We start from the raw sequence: 15,167 nt of genomic DNA, 5'->3' as shown, positions 1-15,167 counted from the left end.
AATCCTGCTTGAAAGCCAAGGAACTAAAGCACTGAGATGTACCCCACTGCAACCCTGCTAGGCGATGATGAGAAGGTGACAGATCCTGCCACAGCTTGGGACAGTTTCCATCAGCCCAAGTCACATTTTGCTTTCTGTTTACTGAGGAACTTTTCCTGTGGCTCACACAATGAGCCTGGAGTTCAACAAATATGATAAACCAAACAAGAAAAAACAAAACAAAACAAAACACAAAACCCCCCACAATTAACCACCCTCTGATGCCTGGAATTAATGCCCTGAATTCCCCCCTCTGCTTCCTGGCGTCCCCAGCTGGGAGGGAGCTCCGTTTCCCCAGGAGGACACGGCTCTCCTGGCCCCACGAGGGGAGAGCAATGGGACAGTCTTGGTCTGAGGGTCTGTAAAATCCATGAGGCTTTGCAGAGACACACAGCCTGGCCCAGCCTCGGGCCCCTGAAAGGCTCAGGGCTGGTGCTGCCTGGAAAACCAACACAGGGAGCAGAAACCATTTGTTCTTCACTTGAGCAAGCAGACATTGCTGGGTGAGAGCCTACAGATCCCTCAGCAGGGGACCCCACGGGACTGGGACTGGCTTTTTAAGCAACTATAAGACTTACATAGGCTTTTTAAGCAAATTAAATCACCTGGCCTTCATCCAGCAGAACAGGAGGCCAGAACAATGCTCCAGGGCAGGGTTTCCAGGCAGACCTGCTCATGGAAACTGTGCTGTGCCTCCAGATATATGTGGGCAGCTCTCTATTAGTGATCCCTCCCGGGGAGGAAGGCTCAGAGGTGCAGTGCATCACCTCTCTAGTCCCTGCTTGGCAGCTAGAGAAGAGCTGGCTTTGGGCTCCCCTTGCCTGGGACAGTGATGCCAGTGGAGGAGAGGACGTTTCCCTCCCCAGTTTGGTGCTGGGTCAGAGGACCCTTCAAGGGCTGTTGAGGAAGGGTCAGTGCAAGGTTCCAACAATAATGATGGGAAATCACAAAGGGACCAAGAATAGCTGTGGGGCGGAGTGACAGAAGAAATACCAGGGGACCTAAAGCCAGCTCCAAATCCTACCTGGACCAGCAAAGCCACCAGCCTCTCAACTGAACCAGCACGGACTGGCTACAGAAAGCACACCAGCATCAGGCGAAGCCTGGTCACAGGCAAGCCCCAGGAGGGGCCTGATCCTGTCAGTGGCATCTCTTCCCCGGCTCCGGGCAGGGGATGAAGGGGGATCGGGGATGAAGTTCTCCTTGTGCCTTTCATTTGCTGGGTTTGAGTGCAGGGTCCTGGGTCGGTCCCCAGATCCAGCCAGGCTGCAGCAGCCACACTTCCCTTATAACCGCTTGTCTTTTACAAGTCCATTCTTCAGGTGCATTCTGTGAAAGAGAGCACAGCAGGCAGTGAGCCTCGGTCTCCGCACTGACTCTCCCTCCCTTACTTTTACAAATCACTACTGGGGTCAGACCTGTCTTGATAGGCTCATGCAGACAATTTGTCCCCAGGTCAGCCAAGACCTGCTCTGTGGGATCCAGCACCTTGTCAGACTCTGTGCTCACCATGTGAAGTGCAGACGCTGCTCAGAAAGAACAGCCTCAGGCAAAGAGAGTCCTGCACAGTGAGCAGGGCAAGGAGTGCGTGAGGATTCATGGGACAGAAAGATGGATGGACACACCACAGTGCCTAGGCATGGAGACACAAAGTCCTCCCTGACACTTGCAGCAATGTTTTTATACTCTGTGCCAAGGCATCCTGCTCTCTTGCCTTCCAGCCCCGTGGTGAACCCTTCGACAGTGGCTCTGGGGCCCCGAGAGGTCTGCCAGCAGCCTTTCCCCGAGGCCACAGATGCTGTACCTGTGTGTCATCCCCCCCTGCCCACATACCCTTCTTTCAGAGCACTGGGCAGCTGGAGTCCAGCCTCTTTCTTCCTGGCCGTTGTGGTTTTCTTGCTGTCCTCCACGTCGTACTCACGCACATCATTCACCTCTTGCATCTGCCCCATCAGCACCTTGGCCACAAACAGGACGATGTACTGGGGAGGGGAGAGAGAGACACCGTCAGCCACAAACTCCAAGGCTTAGAGCTGTTCCACCCAACCTACTCACTCCCACTTGCTAAGTGGGACCTTTCTCCACTGCCCTCGACCCCAGGGAGGGCAGAGCAGATCCCTCCGGGATGGCCAAAGCCCTGGGACGTGGCCGATGACCTGCAGCAGCAGGAGGCAGCGCTCCTGCGACCACCCTTAACCCATTTCACCTCCACAGGATGATGAACTCGGATGCTACCCCGCTCTGCCCAGCGTCGAGTCTGCTGACATGAGCCCTCTGAGTGTCCCCCCCCACCCGCTTCCACCCCCTCCCCAAAGCTTTAGGGGGATGCCAGGGCATTTACACCACATCACGTTCCAGCCTGCCCCAACTGCTGTTATCTCTCCCTCCCCGGGGTGAGAGACAGTTGGAATTCCAGAGTATAGGAGCCCCCCGGGCACTGACCTGGGGTTCCCTCCTCCCCTCCAAGCCATCCCCCAAGTCCTCTGAATCCGCCTCCATCCCTGCAGTCCCCCCAGCCGCCCCCAAGACAGGCAGGCAGCGGGTGCCATGCAGGAGAGCAGAGGAGGGAGAAGCTAGCGTAGGGGTTGCTGAGCTCCCCCCACTCACCAGAAACCAGTAGATGTTCATCAGAGTGAGGACAAGGAGCAGAGCATTGAAGAAGAAGTAGAAGGGGATATTAGGGACCGACTGGAGGCTGGAGTAGCAAGTGGCGTAGAGCACCTTGAGAGGGAACCAGTAGAGACGGAACCAGAACCTGCCAGGGCAGAGGGAGCAGGGTGGGTTTAGTGGCCCACAGGGATCCCGGGAGAGGCGTGAGACCCAGCGTGGCTTCCCCCAGCACAACCTCCTGCCTCCGGGCAGCCCCTGCGCTTGGCTTCGCACGGACCCCATGAAAGGGAGAGCACAATTTCTGTGGGCAGAAAAGGCTTGGCACCAGAGGCAGGGCAGAGAAAGGGCTTTCTCAGGGTAGAGAGGCAGGTCTACACTGCAGATTCTCTCAGCTGGATGGGGGACAGGAGGGGAATGTAGCTGGAAGGTTTTCTTAGTCCTGTGCATCCCCAGTTTATCACTAAAAACCTTTGCCACTCTCCCTCCCTCAAATTGACGACTCATGTTGCCACCCCTGCTTTGCAGAGGAGCCTGCAGAGAGGGAGGAAGGACACAAAGGGACAAATGAGAAGTGACAACCTGCAAGTTACCCATCTCTAGTCTTTTTTTTTTCTCCTGCCTTGCTCCAAGAGGAACAGCAAGGCTGGAAACTGGGACAGCCCCACGTCCCGCTTCCTTCTTGCAACAGTGCTTCTTACTGCTAAAAACCAAGCGAGTGGGAAAATGGAAACAGCTCCTCCTCCCCTGGGGTCATTTGTCATGCTGCAAGCGAGATTTCACAGGCACTTCTGTGGTGACAGACGGCAAAGTGACTACAGAAGGATTCCAAGCCCAGCATGGGGTCAGGCTCTGCGGGAACCTCTTCCCAAAGAGTTTTTGAAAGGGCTTGTTCCCATGCACACAAACCCAGCTTGCTGTACCCCGAGGCACCGGGGGGGATTGCAAAAGCTGGCAAGGACGGTTGGAAGTGGGATCAGGCAGACAAGCTCACCAGCTGACGCTGAAGGTGAGGCAGCCAATGTTGGAGATGACGTCATTGAGGCGATGGTAGACTCCCCCCCGGTGCTTGAAGTAGACGTTGAGCTTGGTGAATTCCAGCTGCACGTCATTGACATCGTGCAGGAAGAGCACGAGGATGCCCACGTTGTGGTACCTGGGGGAAAAAAGGGAGCAGGGAGGGAGATGTGTGGGACGCCGGGTTGACGTTAGCGCCCAGCACCCATGATGGTCCACCACGCCGGGAGCAGACAGACTCCCTAAACAATCCAGACCTGGCCACGGCACAGCGCACCAACGTGCTGCAGGGCGGCACTGGGAAATGGCTCAGGGGCACTGGGATTGCTGCGGTAGCGTGGAGGCAGGGGAGAATCCACACCAACCCAACAAGAGTCATCCTGCCGTGGTGCCCGCGAGCACAGAAAACCTGCAGCTTTTGCTGCGCAGCTGCCCAAAGCTGTCCCAGGCAGGTTGCAGAGGGGCAACGTCGCGGCCGAGGGCCTCACCTGAACGCGTACGAGAAGGCTATGAGGGTCAGCGTGACCACGTGGTGAAGCAGCATGACAACGGAGTCCTTGCGCCACGTGTCCATGTAGGCGGTGGCGTAGATGGAGTGTCCGTAGAAGCTGCACTGCAACAGGTAGGCGATGGCGATGTCCGTGGGCACGTCCATGCCCTTCTTCCAGTCTGGGGTGGGACAAAGACACCCGGGTGAGCCCAGGGCCACGAGCACAGAGGTTCCGTCAGCAGCGGAGAGACGGGAGGGCAAAGAGCTGGGGGCGAGCAGCCGCCAGCGCTGCCCCAAGCAGCCCTGGCACTTGGCTGTGCTCAGGAGCTCCAGCTCCCTTTCAGGAGCTCAGCAGATGCAAAGGAGGCAAAGGCTGGAAGGGAACCCACGTAAGTTTGGCTCCCAAACTCTGCCTTTGGCATCAGATCCGCTCCCTCTCCTAGACCTAAGGGAGAAGCCTTGATTTACTTCTCTCCTGCTTTAAGGACTCAATCCCATTCCCCCCACCCCCCGCAGCCGACACAACCCAGCCCTTGCTGGCTGAAATAGCCACTAGATGACTCTCTCTGTAATGAAATGAAGGGCCACAGCCTGTTGTGCCCTTTCTGCACCCACAGCATCACAGAAAAGGCAATTTAGGGGGTTCAGTCCTCTCCTTTGCTCACCCCAACTCCCATTTCCTTGTTCAACCCAGATATCCCATGAACCTGGAGATCCTAATCCATCCCCACTTCTCCCCGGTTCTTACTGTACCATAAAAGACAGATGGTGGGTCGTAGAAGAAGGGATAGTCTGTGAAGAAGAGCAGGTAGATGCCATATGACCAGGATAACGTGTAGAAAAGCAGCTTCCAGGCACTCTCAGGCATCTTGGCAGCATCTTTCGGCTGCAAGTTGCACCACTCCCCGAAGGGCTGCAAGGAGAGGGGAGAAGTATCGTCACACGGGGCAAAAAGACAGGCCCTGGGGAGCCCGGGCTGGAGGTGACCGAACCTCCAAGAGACTCGAGCACTGCACGATGCGTGCAACACCAGACAGGGCAAAACCAAGGTCACGAACCCCATTTTTCTGGCCTCCTTTACAGCACAAAAAAGGAGGTCAAAGAGGCTCTAGAGAAAGCCTGAAGCAGGGAAAAACATGAGGTTGGAGATCCTTCCACTCAGGCCTGGGCACGGAGGAAAGCTGCGAGAGCAGAGCCTCACAGAGGAGGCAGGAGCCTACGGCGTGTCCCACAGCCTGGGCACCACGCCATCACCCTCGCTCCAGGAGTGGCGCTGACCACAGCTGGCTTTTGCAGAACAGGGTCAATAACGAATAAAATAAAAATCAAGTCCTAACTGCGCAAGGGAACCCAGAAGATGAAGCTGTAACAGTACTACCCTGGGCACACGGACCTTGCAGCACTGCCAACTCCCAGGAAAGGACCTTTCAACTGAGGAAGCAAAGGCTTTGCAGCGTCCTAAACGCACGGCCACTGCTGCTCCCCAGCCAGCACAGCACAAGCCTCCCCCGGGCGTGCAACCAGCAGCGGAGGGGGCCAGATTTGCATGTGAGGAGTCAGTAAAGGCTGGGGCACTGGGACCTCTTTGCTCTTTCACACCTACATCCCCAGCAGCTTTTTTAGCTGACCAGTGCTGAAACGCTGCTGGTTTTTCCCCAGCTGTGGTTTGCAGCACCCCCCCACACCCGTCAGGACTCAAAAAGAGGAGGCAAAGCCTCCCCAAATATGGCCAAAGCGAGGGGAAGGGAAGACGAGCAGGTCTGCCGATCACCCACGCTAATCAGAACGAAACTTTCTCACGCTGACTTCCTCCCGGTCCTGAGGATGAGGAGCACCACCCAGCTCTCCTGAATGTCTCTCTGCAACAGCGCGAGGGCTGCGCCACCGAGGCCAGAGACAACTTGGGAATCATAGTAAAAGCAAAGCCCCAGCAGGAGACAGGCTCAGCTTCCCAGCAGTAAAAGGGAGCGGCAGATGCTGCCCTTCGCCTCGGACCGTGTGCCGGCAAGCGAGCGATGCCGCACCCCGAGCGTGCCCTTAGCTCGGCCAGGGCTCCGGGCATGGATGTTTTCCCTCCGTGGCAGCTGAGCAACACCAGACACCATTTCTGCTTCTCATCACAAGAGTGACAGAGCCGTATCAGCACGGCCAACCTCCGCAGCCCCCGGCCGTGGAGGGGAGGGGGTGCTTAAAGTCCAGAAGGAATCATTGCTGCCCAAAACACAGATAACACCCAAAGGCCCCCCAGCTGAGAGCACCTCAGATAAGCTTGAGATGAAAACAAAATGCCTGCAAAGTAACTGTACCCAGCCCCGGTTCAGCACTTTCTGCAGCCAGTGCTCGGCTCCTCGATGCTCAAAGGCTATATTAAGGTCCCAGCTGTCTCCAGGCAGTGGCTGGTCTGGCTTTTAGCCCCTCTCTGCATCAGATTTTCAAAGGACTCCACTCCAAGCATTGTCCCAGCCTAGCAGTGCTTTGTTCTAAGCTCTGGATTTCCCAGCACTGGTCTGACCTGGAAGCACCAGCCCCACAAAACTCTGCCAAGTTGTCCATATCCCGTCCAGCTCGAGAGGCAAGGCTCTGGCCTCCCCCTCCGCGTCTCGCATTCAGAGCACGGCTGTCCTCGCTGAGACCAGGAACACGCTGCTGCCAAGGCTTCTTCCAACAGGAGCCACAGTAGGAAAAAGAGGAAGCAGCTTGAAGGGTGAATAAATAATGCAGAAACAGAAAGTCCTGAGCCCAGAAAGCATGAATTATTTGTGTCCCCATAGAGTGGAGCACAGAAGCAGCTCAGATATAGGGGCAGATCACCACGCTGCCACAACAGCAAGCTGCTGAGCCCCCTGCCCTCCTCAGCCAGGGCTCAATTTAGGATGCTGAGCTCAGCCTCAAATCCCTGCTGCAGCCTTGCCGCCGATCGCCAGCCAAGTCGTTTCACTGCTTCTCTGCACCCCAGTTCCCTACCTACAAAGGGGGAACAACAGCACATTTCTACCCCAGGTAGGCAGAGCTGATGACACGGATCATCACTCATGGGGCAGGCACACATGACTGAGACAACCCACAGTTTAGGGACACACGGACCCTTGGCAGAGACGGCAGCAGTGCAGCGAATCGCCACTGCAAGCCTGCAGTCATGGCCTGACAAACAGCCCACTGCGGGCACGGCAGCAGCTCCCGGTCTGGAGCGAAAGCAAAACCCAGGGGAGGGTTCCCCCTGCTCCAGCTCGTGGTGGCTAATGCTCAAAGAGGTTTTAGCCCTCGCTGCGTATGTGGTTAATGACAAATCCTGGAGAGAGCCCCCCTTAAATAACCACAGGGCATCTCAGGCTGTACCCTGAGCACCACAGAAACGGGAGCTGGCTCTGAAGCAGGCATGGGGAAGGATCGGAAGAGAACCACCATCACCCAGGGGCTGGGAGGACAAACTAACGTCCCTGGGGAGGCCCCACCGAAACCTGGATGACTTGCAGGGGGAAGCGCAAGCCCAGGAGATGCACAGCCCAGCCCAGCCCGTGCAGGAGACGCGCCTGCCCTCTCCCTGGGGGTGGGAGATGCACGAGGAGGGGGGGATGTCCTCCCGTTACCCGCCTGCTGTTCCCATGGCAACGGTGCAGAGATGCCTGTTGCTAAGGGTGACGGGTGCTGCGGCGGGAACAGCGGATCTGGCTCCGGCTGAAAGAGCCCGAAGCTCTTGGCAAGTGATGTAATGGGGCTTTGCTTAAAGGGCAACCAGCTCTTCCTCCCTCCTCCTCCTCCTCGTTACCCCCCACGCAAACCTTCACAGGCATCTTCTGATTCACTTGTCAAATTAACCGGTCCGAGGGACGTGACTGTTCCCCCGCAGCACCACCCTGCACAACTTGGGGGGCCGGGGGGAGGGAAGGAGCAAAGCCGTGGGTGAGAACACGCTGCGAGAGCAGTTTGGAGCTGGAAAGAGAAACCGAATGGAAACTGTCGCTGCCCACAGCTCTGCTGAAGTGTCAGAAAAATACTCGTAGCAAAAAGCAAACACATGCTCTCTCCCTTTTTACAGCCTCCGGCACTAAAGGAAAGCAGCCAGTCCCCTTAAATCTACAACCGGCTGAAGCAGCAGGACACGAGTCTTTCCAGCGAGCTGGCAGGCTTGCAGCGATGCGTTATGAATTGAGGCTTGTTAACAGAGGAATTGTACCCCCCAGACCGCCCCCATCGCCTCTGCCACCTCCCCGGCCTAGAGACGAGGGCCCGGCCAAATCCCAGCCGCGCCGCGTCTGGCTTCTGGGCACAACTTGTTCCCCGGAGGAACACAAAGGAATGGCTGGCACGAAGCATCCTCAGCCCAGGGAACTGGCAGCTTTACATCAGCTTTTACTCAATGCAGATGATAATGATGAGCGAGCAGAGCTCCGGTTCAAAACCTGGCCATAACCAACAGCCACTGGCCCTTCCGCGGCGGCGGCACAGCTCCCCGCAGCGTGGTGGGTGTCTTCTCAGAGTTGTGACTGTGCCTTTCCATCCCAAGGGACTACACGTGTCCCCCCGTACCGGCTGCCACCCCCCGCCACATCAGGGGTGGGGCACAGGGCCTGCAGAAGGGAAGATGCAGTGAAACATCACCGTTCTCTAAACCCGAAGAAATGAGTCTCCTGGAGCTGTCAGACCCAAGGGCAGCGACTGCCACCTCCCTGCTAGGAAAGGGGAATGAACTGGTCCCAGCACGAGGAGCCCCAGCTCTCATTGCTCCATCCTACACCAGGCACTGAGCTGCTCAGCGCCTCAGTTTCTCCGAGGCGCAGCAGCCAAGACACTGGGAAGCTGTGTTAGGCTCTGGACAACACTTTCCAGATAAACACGTAGAAAAAGTCACTACAACAATAGCAACAAACCAACAGACGTTATTTCTTCCTCGGTTCCTCCTGCAAGCAGTAAAAATTTGCCCCTAAGAGAGAAAAGCAATAGAAGACGCTCTTTGAAGACAAGACACAGCTGCCCACAGGGTGCTGCGGGGGCTGAATAATCTCCTCATGCCTGACTGCTGACACAGCGGCACAGGGAGAGCAGCCCCCGCTCCAGCAGTGCAGCTTCATTCCCCGGGGTGAAGAAAAGACCCATTGTTGTGGCTTTCTCCCCTCGAGTTTCCAGGGTTTGGGCTTCAAAAAGCGGGCAGAGCCCCGTGAGACGAGCCGAGGAGGCAGCTGAGCCTTCTCCCACCCCTGGGCCCGGCCGGCGTCCTCTGCTCTCAGCAGAGCTTGTGTTGGGGGGCTGGTTTTTGGGACAGCGATAATTCCCCGCCTCGAGCCACACACCCAGTGCTGGGGTTTGGAAAAACAAGTCTTGATGATACTGTTGGGTGGGGAAAAGCTGCATAAATCACTGAAGGGGATAACAGGGACCCTTGCTTTCCAGCTTCCACATCCTTCCTGGGGCTTAACTATCACCCACCTAGAAACCCTGCTTCCCAAAGTACATTTTTCAATTTACACAACACTTTTTCCTTGCAGAGGACACTGTAATGTCCTACAAATTCTGAGACCGCTCAGATAGCAAGATGACTAGTGTGTCTGGGCCAAAAATGGAAAACATTTACCCGCTGTGGAGAAAAGGCAGACAGCCATTAAGGACAGATGTGATACCTGATGAACATCACCAGGTTCAGAGGCAGGATTTATCCAGAATGGATTTTGCTCGCTCGTGGGCTTACACTTAGCTGACTTCAGGGACTTTAACTCCCAGCACCAGAGATGGCTGAGGGTAGTTGAGGGCTGCAAGGGTCTGCCTAGGCTTGGCACAGCTGTTCTGGATCACCTTTGAGTGTGAGTCTAGGTGTGTTCTTAGTTTTATCTATTCAAGTTCGCTGCACTACTCAAGACCTGCTCAGGAATGGGGACTGTCAGCACAGGCTTGCTGAGCTCCAGGCTCTTCACCAAGCTTTTCCCAAGCGGAGTCGCCTGGTCCTATTCCAACGGCACTTGGCCTCGGCCCTGCTGGGCTCAGCTGCCCTCCAGGATGTTTAACTAATGCAGAGATGCTAGAGTTGCTGCTTTTTAATCAAACTCCTCAGAGCCTGGCTGCAGCCGCTCTCCGCAGAAAGGACACAGTGAGGACGGCGGCTGTCAGAGACCAGCGGAGCTCAGGCACTCACAAACCGAGGCGGCTTCCAGGGATGGGAACTTGCCCAGAACTAGCCTGGTCTTCATTTCTGCAGGGGGTTCTGCAGCTCCAGCGAGCTTGTACGATCGATGTGCCCCAAGTATCATTCGTTTGTGCACTCAGAAGTCAAGGGGACCGAGAGCAGCGACTCTCAGGTCAGACCCCAGAGAGGAAGGACACGTCCCCTCAGGCCTTTGCAGGGATGCCTGTGCCCCCAGTGTAGCTGATTTGGTTGGAGAGGGAGTCTTTCCCTACCCAGTGATCCACATTTGCTCAGCTAACTGGAGTCTTTCCTACACCAAAACACCTCCTTTCCGTATTTGCACCAAGTGAGGATTCTGTGAAGAAGGGACAATGAGCCAAAAATTATCTTTGCTCTAAGGATGATGCGAAAACCAGGTCTAGTGCACAGGCACCGACCGAGCTGTTGTAGCCGGTGAAAATCCAGGCTTCCCAATCCTAACCAAACCCCTCCCATCCCAGGCACAACCTTCACTGCTTCTCCAACCCAACTGGGAGACCTTTTGTGACAAAGATGTTGCAGGATAAATGCTGCTGTGGTCCTAGGAGAGAGCGAGGAGCCTACCTCATCCTCTTCTCTCGATCCCACTGATAAAAACAGGGTCATGCAGATAGCACAGGAAGAGATATATGGCTTTGATGCGCTCGTTTCTCAGAGGAGCAGTCACGGCCAGAGCTACGTGAGGTGCACTTTACGCTCCAAGCCTCAAGGCCTTGTGGTAAGAGTCATTTCCTCTTCAGAGGCAGAGAATCACAATCCAAGTGGCAAGATTTATTATTTATAAATAACTTGCAGGAAGATAGCGTTCTTCGGACACTGAGTGGATTCATTTTTATAACCCTGAGTGTTTCAGTTCTTGCAGGGAACATGAAGGGATTCAAAATGAGGAAGGACACTCTCTGAGCCTGATCTGGGAAGCGAAGTCCTGAGCATGGGAGAAGTTTCCTCCCAGGGTTAAACAGGAGGTCTTTTTTCTCCCTGACTTTCCTCCTGAACAACCCCGCTCCTTCACTGCCCATGCAGGGGCCATGCAATACGAACTGATTTCCTAAATACTGCCAGAGTTTTTAGAGGAAAGCCACAACCTCCACCTTTTCCCATAGCAACTCCAACAGAATAAACAGAGAAAAGCTTCAGATCCTTTTAGAATACAAATATACATATATATATAGAGAGAGAGAAAGTTGTTTCTCCCTACTGCTACCCTTCCACCCATCCGCTGGGAGAAAACCGATGCCGTCACAATTTCGCTCAGCATCTCATCACTATAACGCATGCAGATGTAGCCACAAGAACTGGCTCCGATCAACCCCCCTCACTCTTCTGCAATTACAAGCGTGACCCATTTCTCCAAGGGAACGATACCTCAGCACTCACACAGGCTGCCCTGCATCCTCCGAGGGCACCGAGCGGACTCTGCTGCTCGAATGAGGGTTTGGTTTTTTTTTTTCACACTCTGATCACTGCTCTCTCTGTAAAGGTGAGATTTACACAAGGAGAAACTGGAGCACAAAGGAAATTACCTCCGGTTTGTTACGACAGACCTAGGGTTACCTCCAGCCTCGTTCAACCCCGTCCTAGCGCGCCCAGGCGCTGTACGCTGCCCGTCAGTAGCCACGGGCAGACAGGGGTGCAGGTAACAAGGAGAAATTCAGTCCTGCATAAAAAGCCAGCACGTCACCTTGCCTCCACACCACTTCAGCAGCTTCAAATAACTCCAGAGGACTTAGACTGGAACCTTGCACAAGGTCAAGAGCCTCCTGGCATTACCGGATAAGCAAAGACAGCTCTGAACAGCAAAGAGCCACTCTAAAGGCAGGCTCAGCGGCAGAGAGAAGACAGCAGTAACTCCCGATAGCCTAATTATGGGATGCAAGGCAGCTGTCTTCAAGCTGCGGAGCAGCCTCTGAAGGAAGCAGTTCACCCAGGGAACAAGGCCTGTCCCACATAGCTGCAATGAACCACGCACGCTCTCGTAGCTACTCAAGGCCTCGTGCCACCGCACTCATGGGTAGGTGAGAAAAAGGTCATTTCTGCGTCCCTGAGAGCTGAGGACTATATCCCCTGACCCAAAATACTGCATTTCTGTTGCTTCTGCCTTCCAGGTCTGATCAAGGCCAAGGTAACCGCAGAGCAAAGTGCACAGCATCTCTCTAGGAAAGCAGCGGGGAAGAAATCGCCTCAGCTGGGCCTGAGCCATCAGAGCGAGGGGAGAGCTCATCCCATGGCAAACGCCTTTCACAGCGAGAAATTAAACCGGGCTGGTCTCCACTCTGGGGGACACCCTGCTCACCCTGACCCTTACAAAGTGGGGAGGGGACAACGGCCAGCAAATCCGTTTGGAGGCCGCGAGGGTCGGATGGTGGCACCCCTGCCTCCCCCCACGCTCCCGAGGAGGTCAGCCCGGCACTGCAGCACAGCAGCCGTCCCCACACCGTCCTCACCGCCGCACCGGGGAGGGGAAGCGGGGAAGGACGTTTTTCACGCAAACCACGGCTGACACACGCAAGGAAGGTGGTCCTCGCCTTCCCCCCCGTGCAAGAAATAACACACACACACCCCCCCGTCAATCCCTGCCGGGCTGCGGCTAAAGGAACATGGCGGGGAGGGGGGAGCTCTCCCGGTGCATCGGGATGCTCGGGCCTCCAGGATGCAGCCTTGGGGGATGAGGGAAGATCGATCATGCAACAACACCCCCCCACACACACACACCCCCTCCCCTAAACATGCAGCCCCCGGAGAATGGGAACCTCCTTTAGAGCCACCCGGGGTGGAGAATTGAAGCCCCCCCCCCCCCCCCCATGCAACCGGCCCCCTCGGAGGGAGATGGGAGCCCCCCTCATCCCGGTGTCCCCGCCTTACTCTCCCATCCCGCAGTCGCCGGTGCGTTGTCCCCCCCTTTATCCCCTCCATCCCGGGGTGTGTGTGTGTCCGTCCCCCCCCCCCCCGCCGGGACTGACCCGAAAGACTCTGCGGGCGGCGGCGCGGCGCAGCGCGGTCCAGCCCAGGGCGCAGAGCCCGCAGAGCAGCACCTCTCCCCAGCCCAGGTGAGCGTTTTCGGCCCAGGTTCGCCTCGTCAGCTCCCAGCCGCAGTCCCCGCAGCCCCGCACGGCTTCGGCCAAGCTACCGTAAGCTCGGCGGAGGAGCTGCCCGTAGCCGGGCATGGGCTCGGGAGGCGGCATGGCGCTCCCCGCCGCGCCGCTCACCGCCCGCCCATGGCCCGGCGGCTCCGCGCAGGCTCCGCGCGGGGCGGGCCGGGGCCGCGGCTTCCCCCCTCCCCGCCGTTACCGGCCGCGAAGAGCCGCCCCGCGGAGCTCCCGGGGGCGGAGAAGGGTCTTGCCCCCGCCCGGAGGGGAGTGCAGGCTCAGGAGGTGCTTGTTAATTAATCAGCAGGGAGGGGAGCAAGCGGCTCATTAGATGCCTGTTAATCAGCACGGAGAGTGGCTGAATGAAGTTTGTTACACCACCCCCCCCCCACCCCCAAAAAAAAAAAAAAAAAAAAAAAAAAAAATCAATCAACAATGCGACTGCTCTCTTGGACGATGAGCCTCGACAATGGGCTGGAGTGGCTCCAGCAGCGAGAGCGGGAGGCAAATATTAATATGTCACCATCAGGAGATGACAATTGATGCTAGAACAGTGGAAAACTGCAGTGCCTGCCAAGGTGCTCCCTTTCAGGGGGCCGTGGGGGCTGGAAGTTACCCACAGCACTTCAGAGACATTCTCCAGCACCACAGCTCTCCACCTCCAAAATGCCTGACTAAACATTCACCCTTCAACGTGTTTTGTCGGTTGTTTTTGTTGGTTTTTTTTTTTTTTTTTCTCTTTTTCCACTTGATAAGCAAAGAGAAGCATTTCTCCAGATCTTTTTTTTCCATACCTCTCAGCAGAAGATTCATCCCTTCCTCACGCAGCATTTCAGTGCAAAGCAACCAGGTGTTTCCACCCCATCACCATAGCTGAACGCTGGCACCTGCTGCAGCTCAGGGACGATGAGATGCACCTGGAAAATGCAAACACACCCTCCCAAAAGGTCACCCCTGATGAAGGACTTGACCGAACGCCTCCTCCAGAAGGCAGGCAGCTTGCACTCTAGCTAGCTGCTGATTCACAGAACAGAAATATCATTATGTATATGTTTAAAATTAAAAGTAGTACATCCCAAGTCACATACAGACACTTGGTTTGCTAGGAGAAACATGGCTTTAAGATAAAGATTCTCCTAAAATGTCAACACTTAAAATCACCTCATGGTAAGGCACAACAGGAACCCCAGAGCAAAGGCACTGGAGCAGTGCAGTGGTATTTGGTTTCAGCCATGGAGGAGGAAATGCCGTTCAGTTGTGTCCTAATGTACCAAAACTATTGGCTAAATTGCAGCTGTGGGATCCTTCCTACATGATGATGAAGAACAATCATCATCATCGCAGGCGCTCATGGAACTGGAACTTCAACCAGCTTGATAGGGAAGGAAAAAAAGACAAAATATAGATGAGTTTTATCTCATGTAAAGTCATTCCTCTGGCCACAGCCATTCTGCTTTCAGGTTTTCTGGAACCTCACTGACTGCTCTGGGGGAGCAATGAGAAAACACAACCCCATTCCTCTCCAGGTCTGAACAACATGTTCCCCTATTCTCACAGTGACAGCGCTGGCCCCTGCTACGCCACTTGCTTTTATTGTTTACATTTTTAAGTCAATTTATCATGGCCCATCAAGTGGGTAATGGCTGCCCTGAATACACAAGCCCCTTTCACATCTCCCTCAGACAGCTCCACAAAAGAAACATTCATTCAAGACCGGACCATGAATAACCCCTCACTGAAAAGAGTCCCTCGCTAAACAAGCCAAGGAAAGAGA

At 55.6% G+C, this 15,167-nt stretch overlaps 1 protein-coding gene across 1 annotated transcript; it reads right to left on the bottom strand.

Annotated features, from left to right (window-relative positions):
* Positions 1–120: 120 nt before the first annotated feature.
* CERS1 (ceramide synthase 1) lies at positions 121–13,637 on the bottom strand. Its single transcript, XM_042794092.1, has 7 exons — positions 13,268–13,637; positions 4,907–5,066; positions 4,152–4,332; positions 3,641–3,802; positions 2,647–2,794; positions 1,873–2,021; positions 121–1,368 (listed from the first exon to the last, which is right to left on the bottom strand). Exons 1-7 carry the CDS (start codon positions 13,487–13,489, stop codon positions 1,326–1,328), a joined length of 1,065 nt encoding a protein of 354 aa, XP_042650026.1. The 5' UTR covers positions 13,490–13,637; the 3' UTR covers positions 121–1,325.
* Between the last annotated feature and the right edge of the window lie 1,530 nt (positions 13,638–15,167).

The sequence above is a fragment of the Tyto alba genome, unplaced genomic scaffold (genome assembly GCF_018691265.1).
Source record: "Tyto alba isolate M040663 unplaced genomic scaffold, T.alba_DEE_v4.0 Super-Scaffold_20000042, whole genome shotgun sequence".
NCBI classification, from domain to species: Eukaryota; Metazoa; Chordata; class Aves; order Strigiformes; family Tytonidae; genus Tyto; species Tyto alba.
The sequence above is the reverse complement of the archived record's forward strand: the minus strand, read 5'-3'. Positions and strand labels throughout refer to the sequence as shown.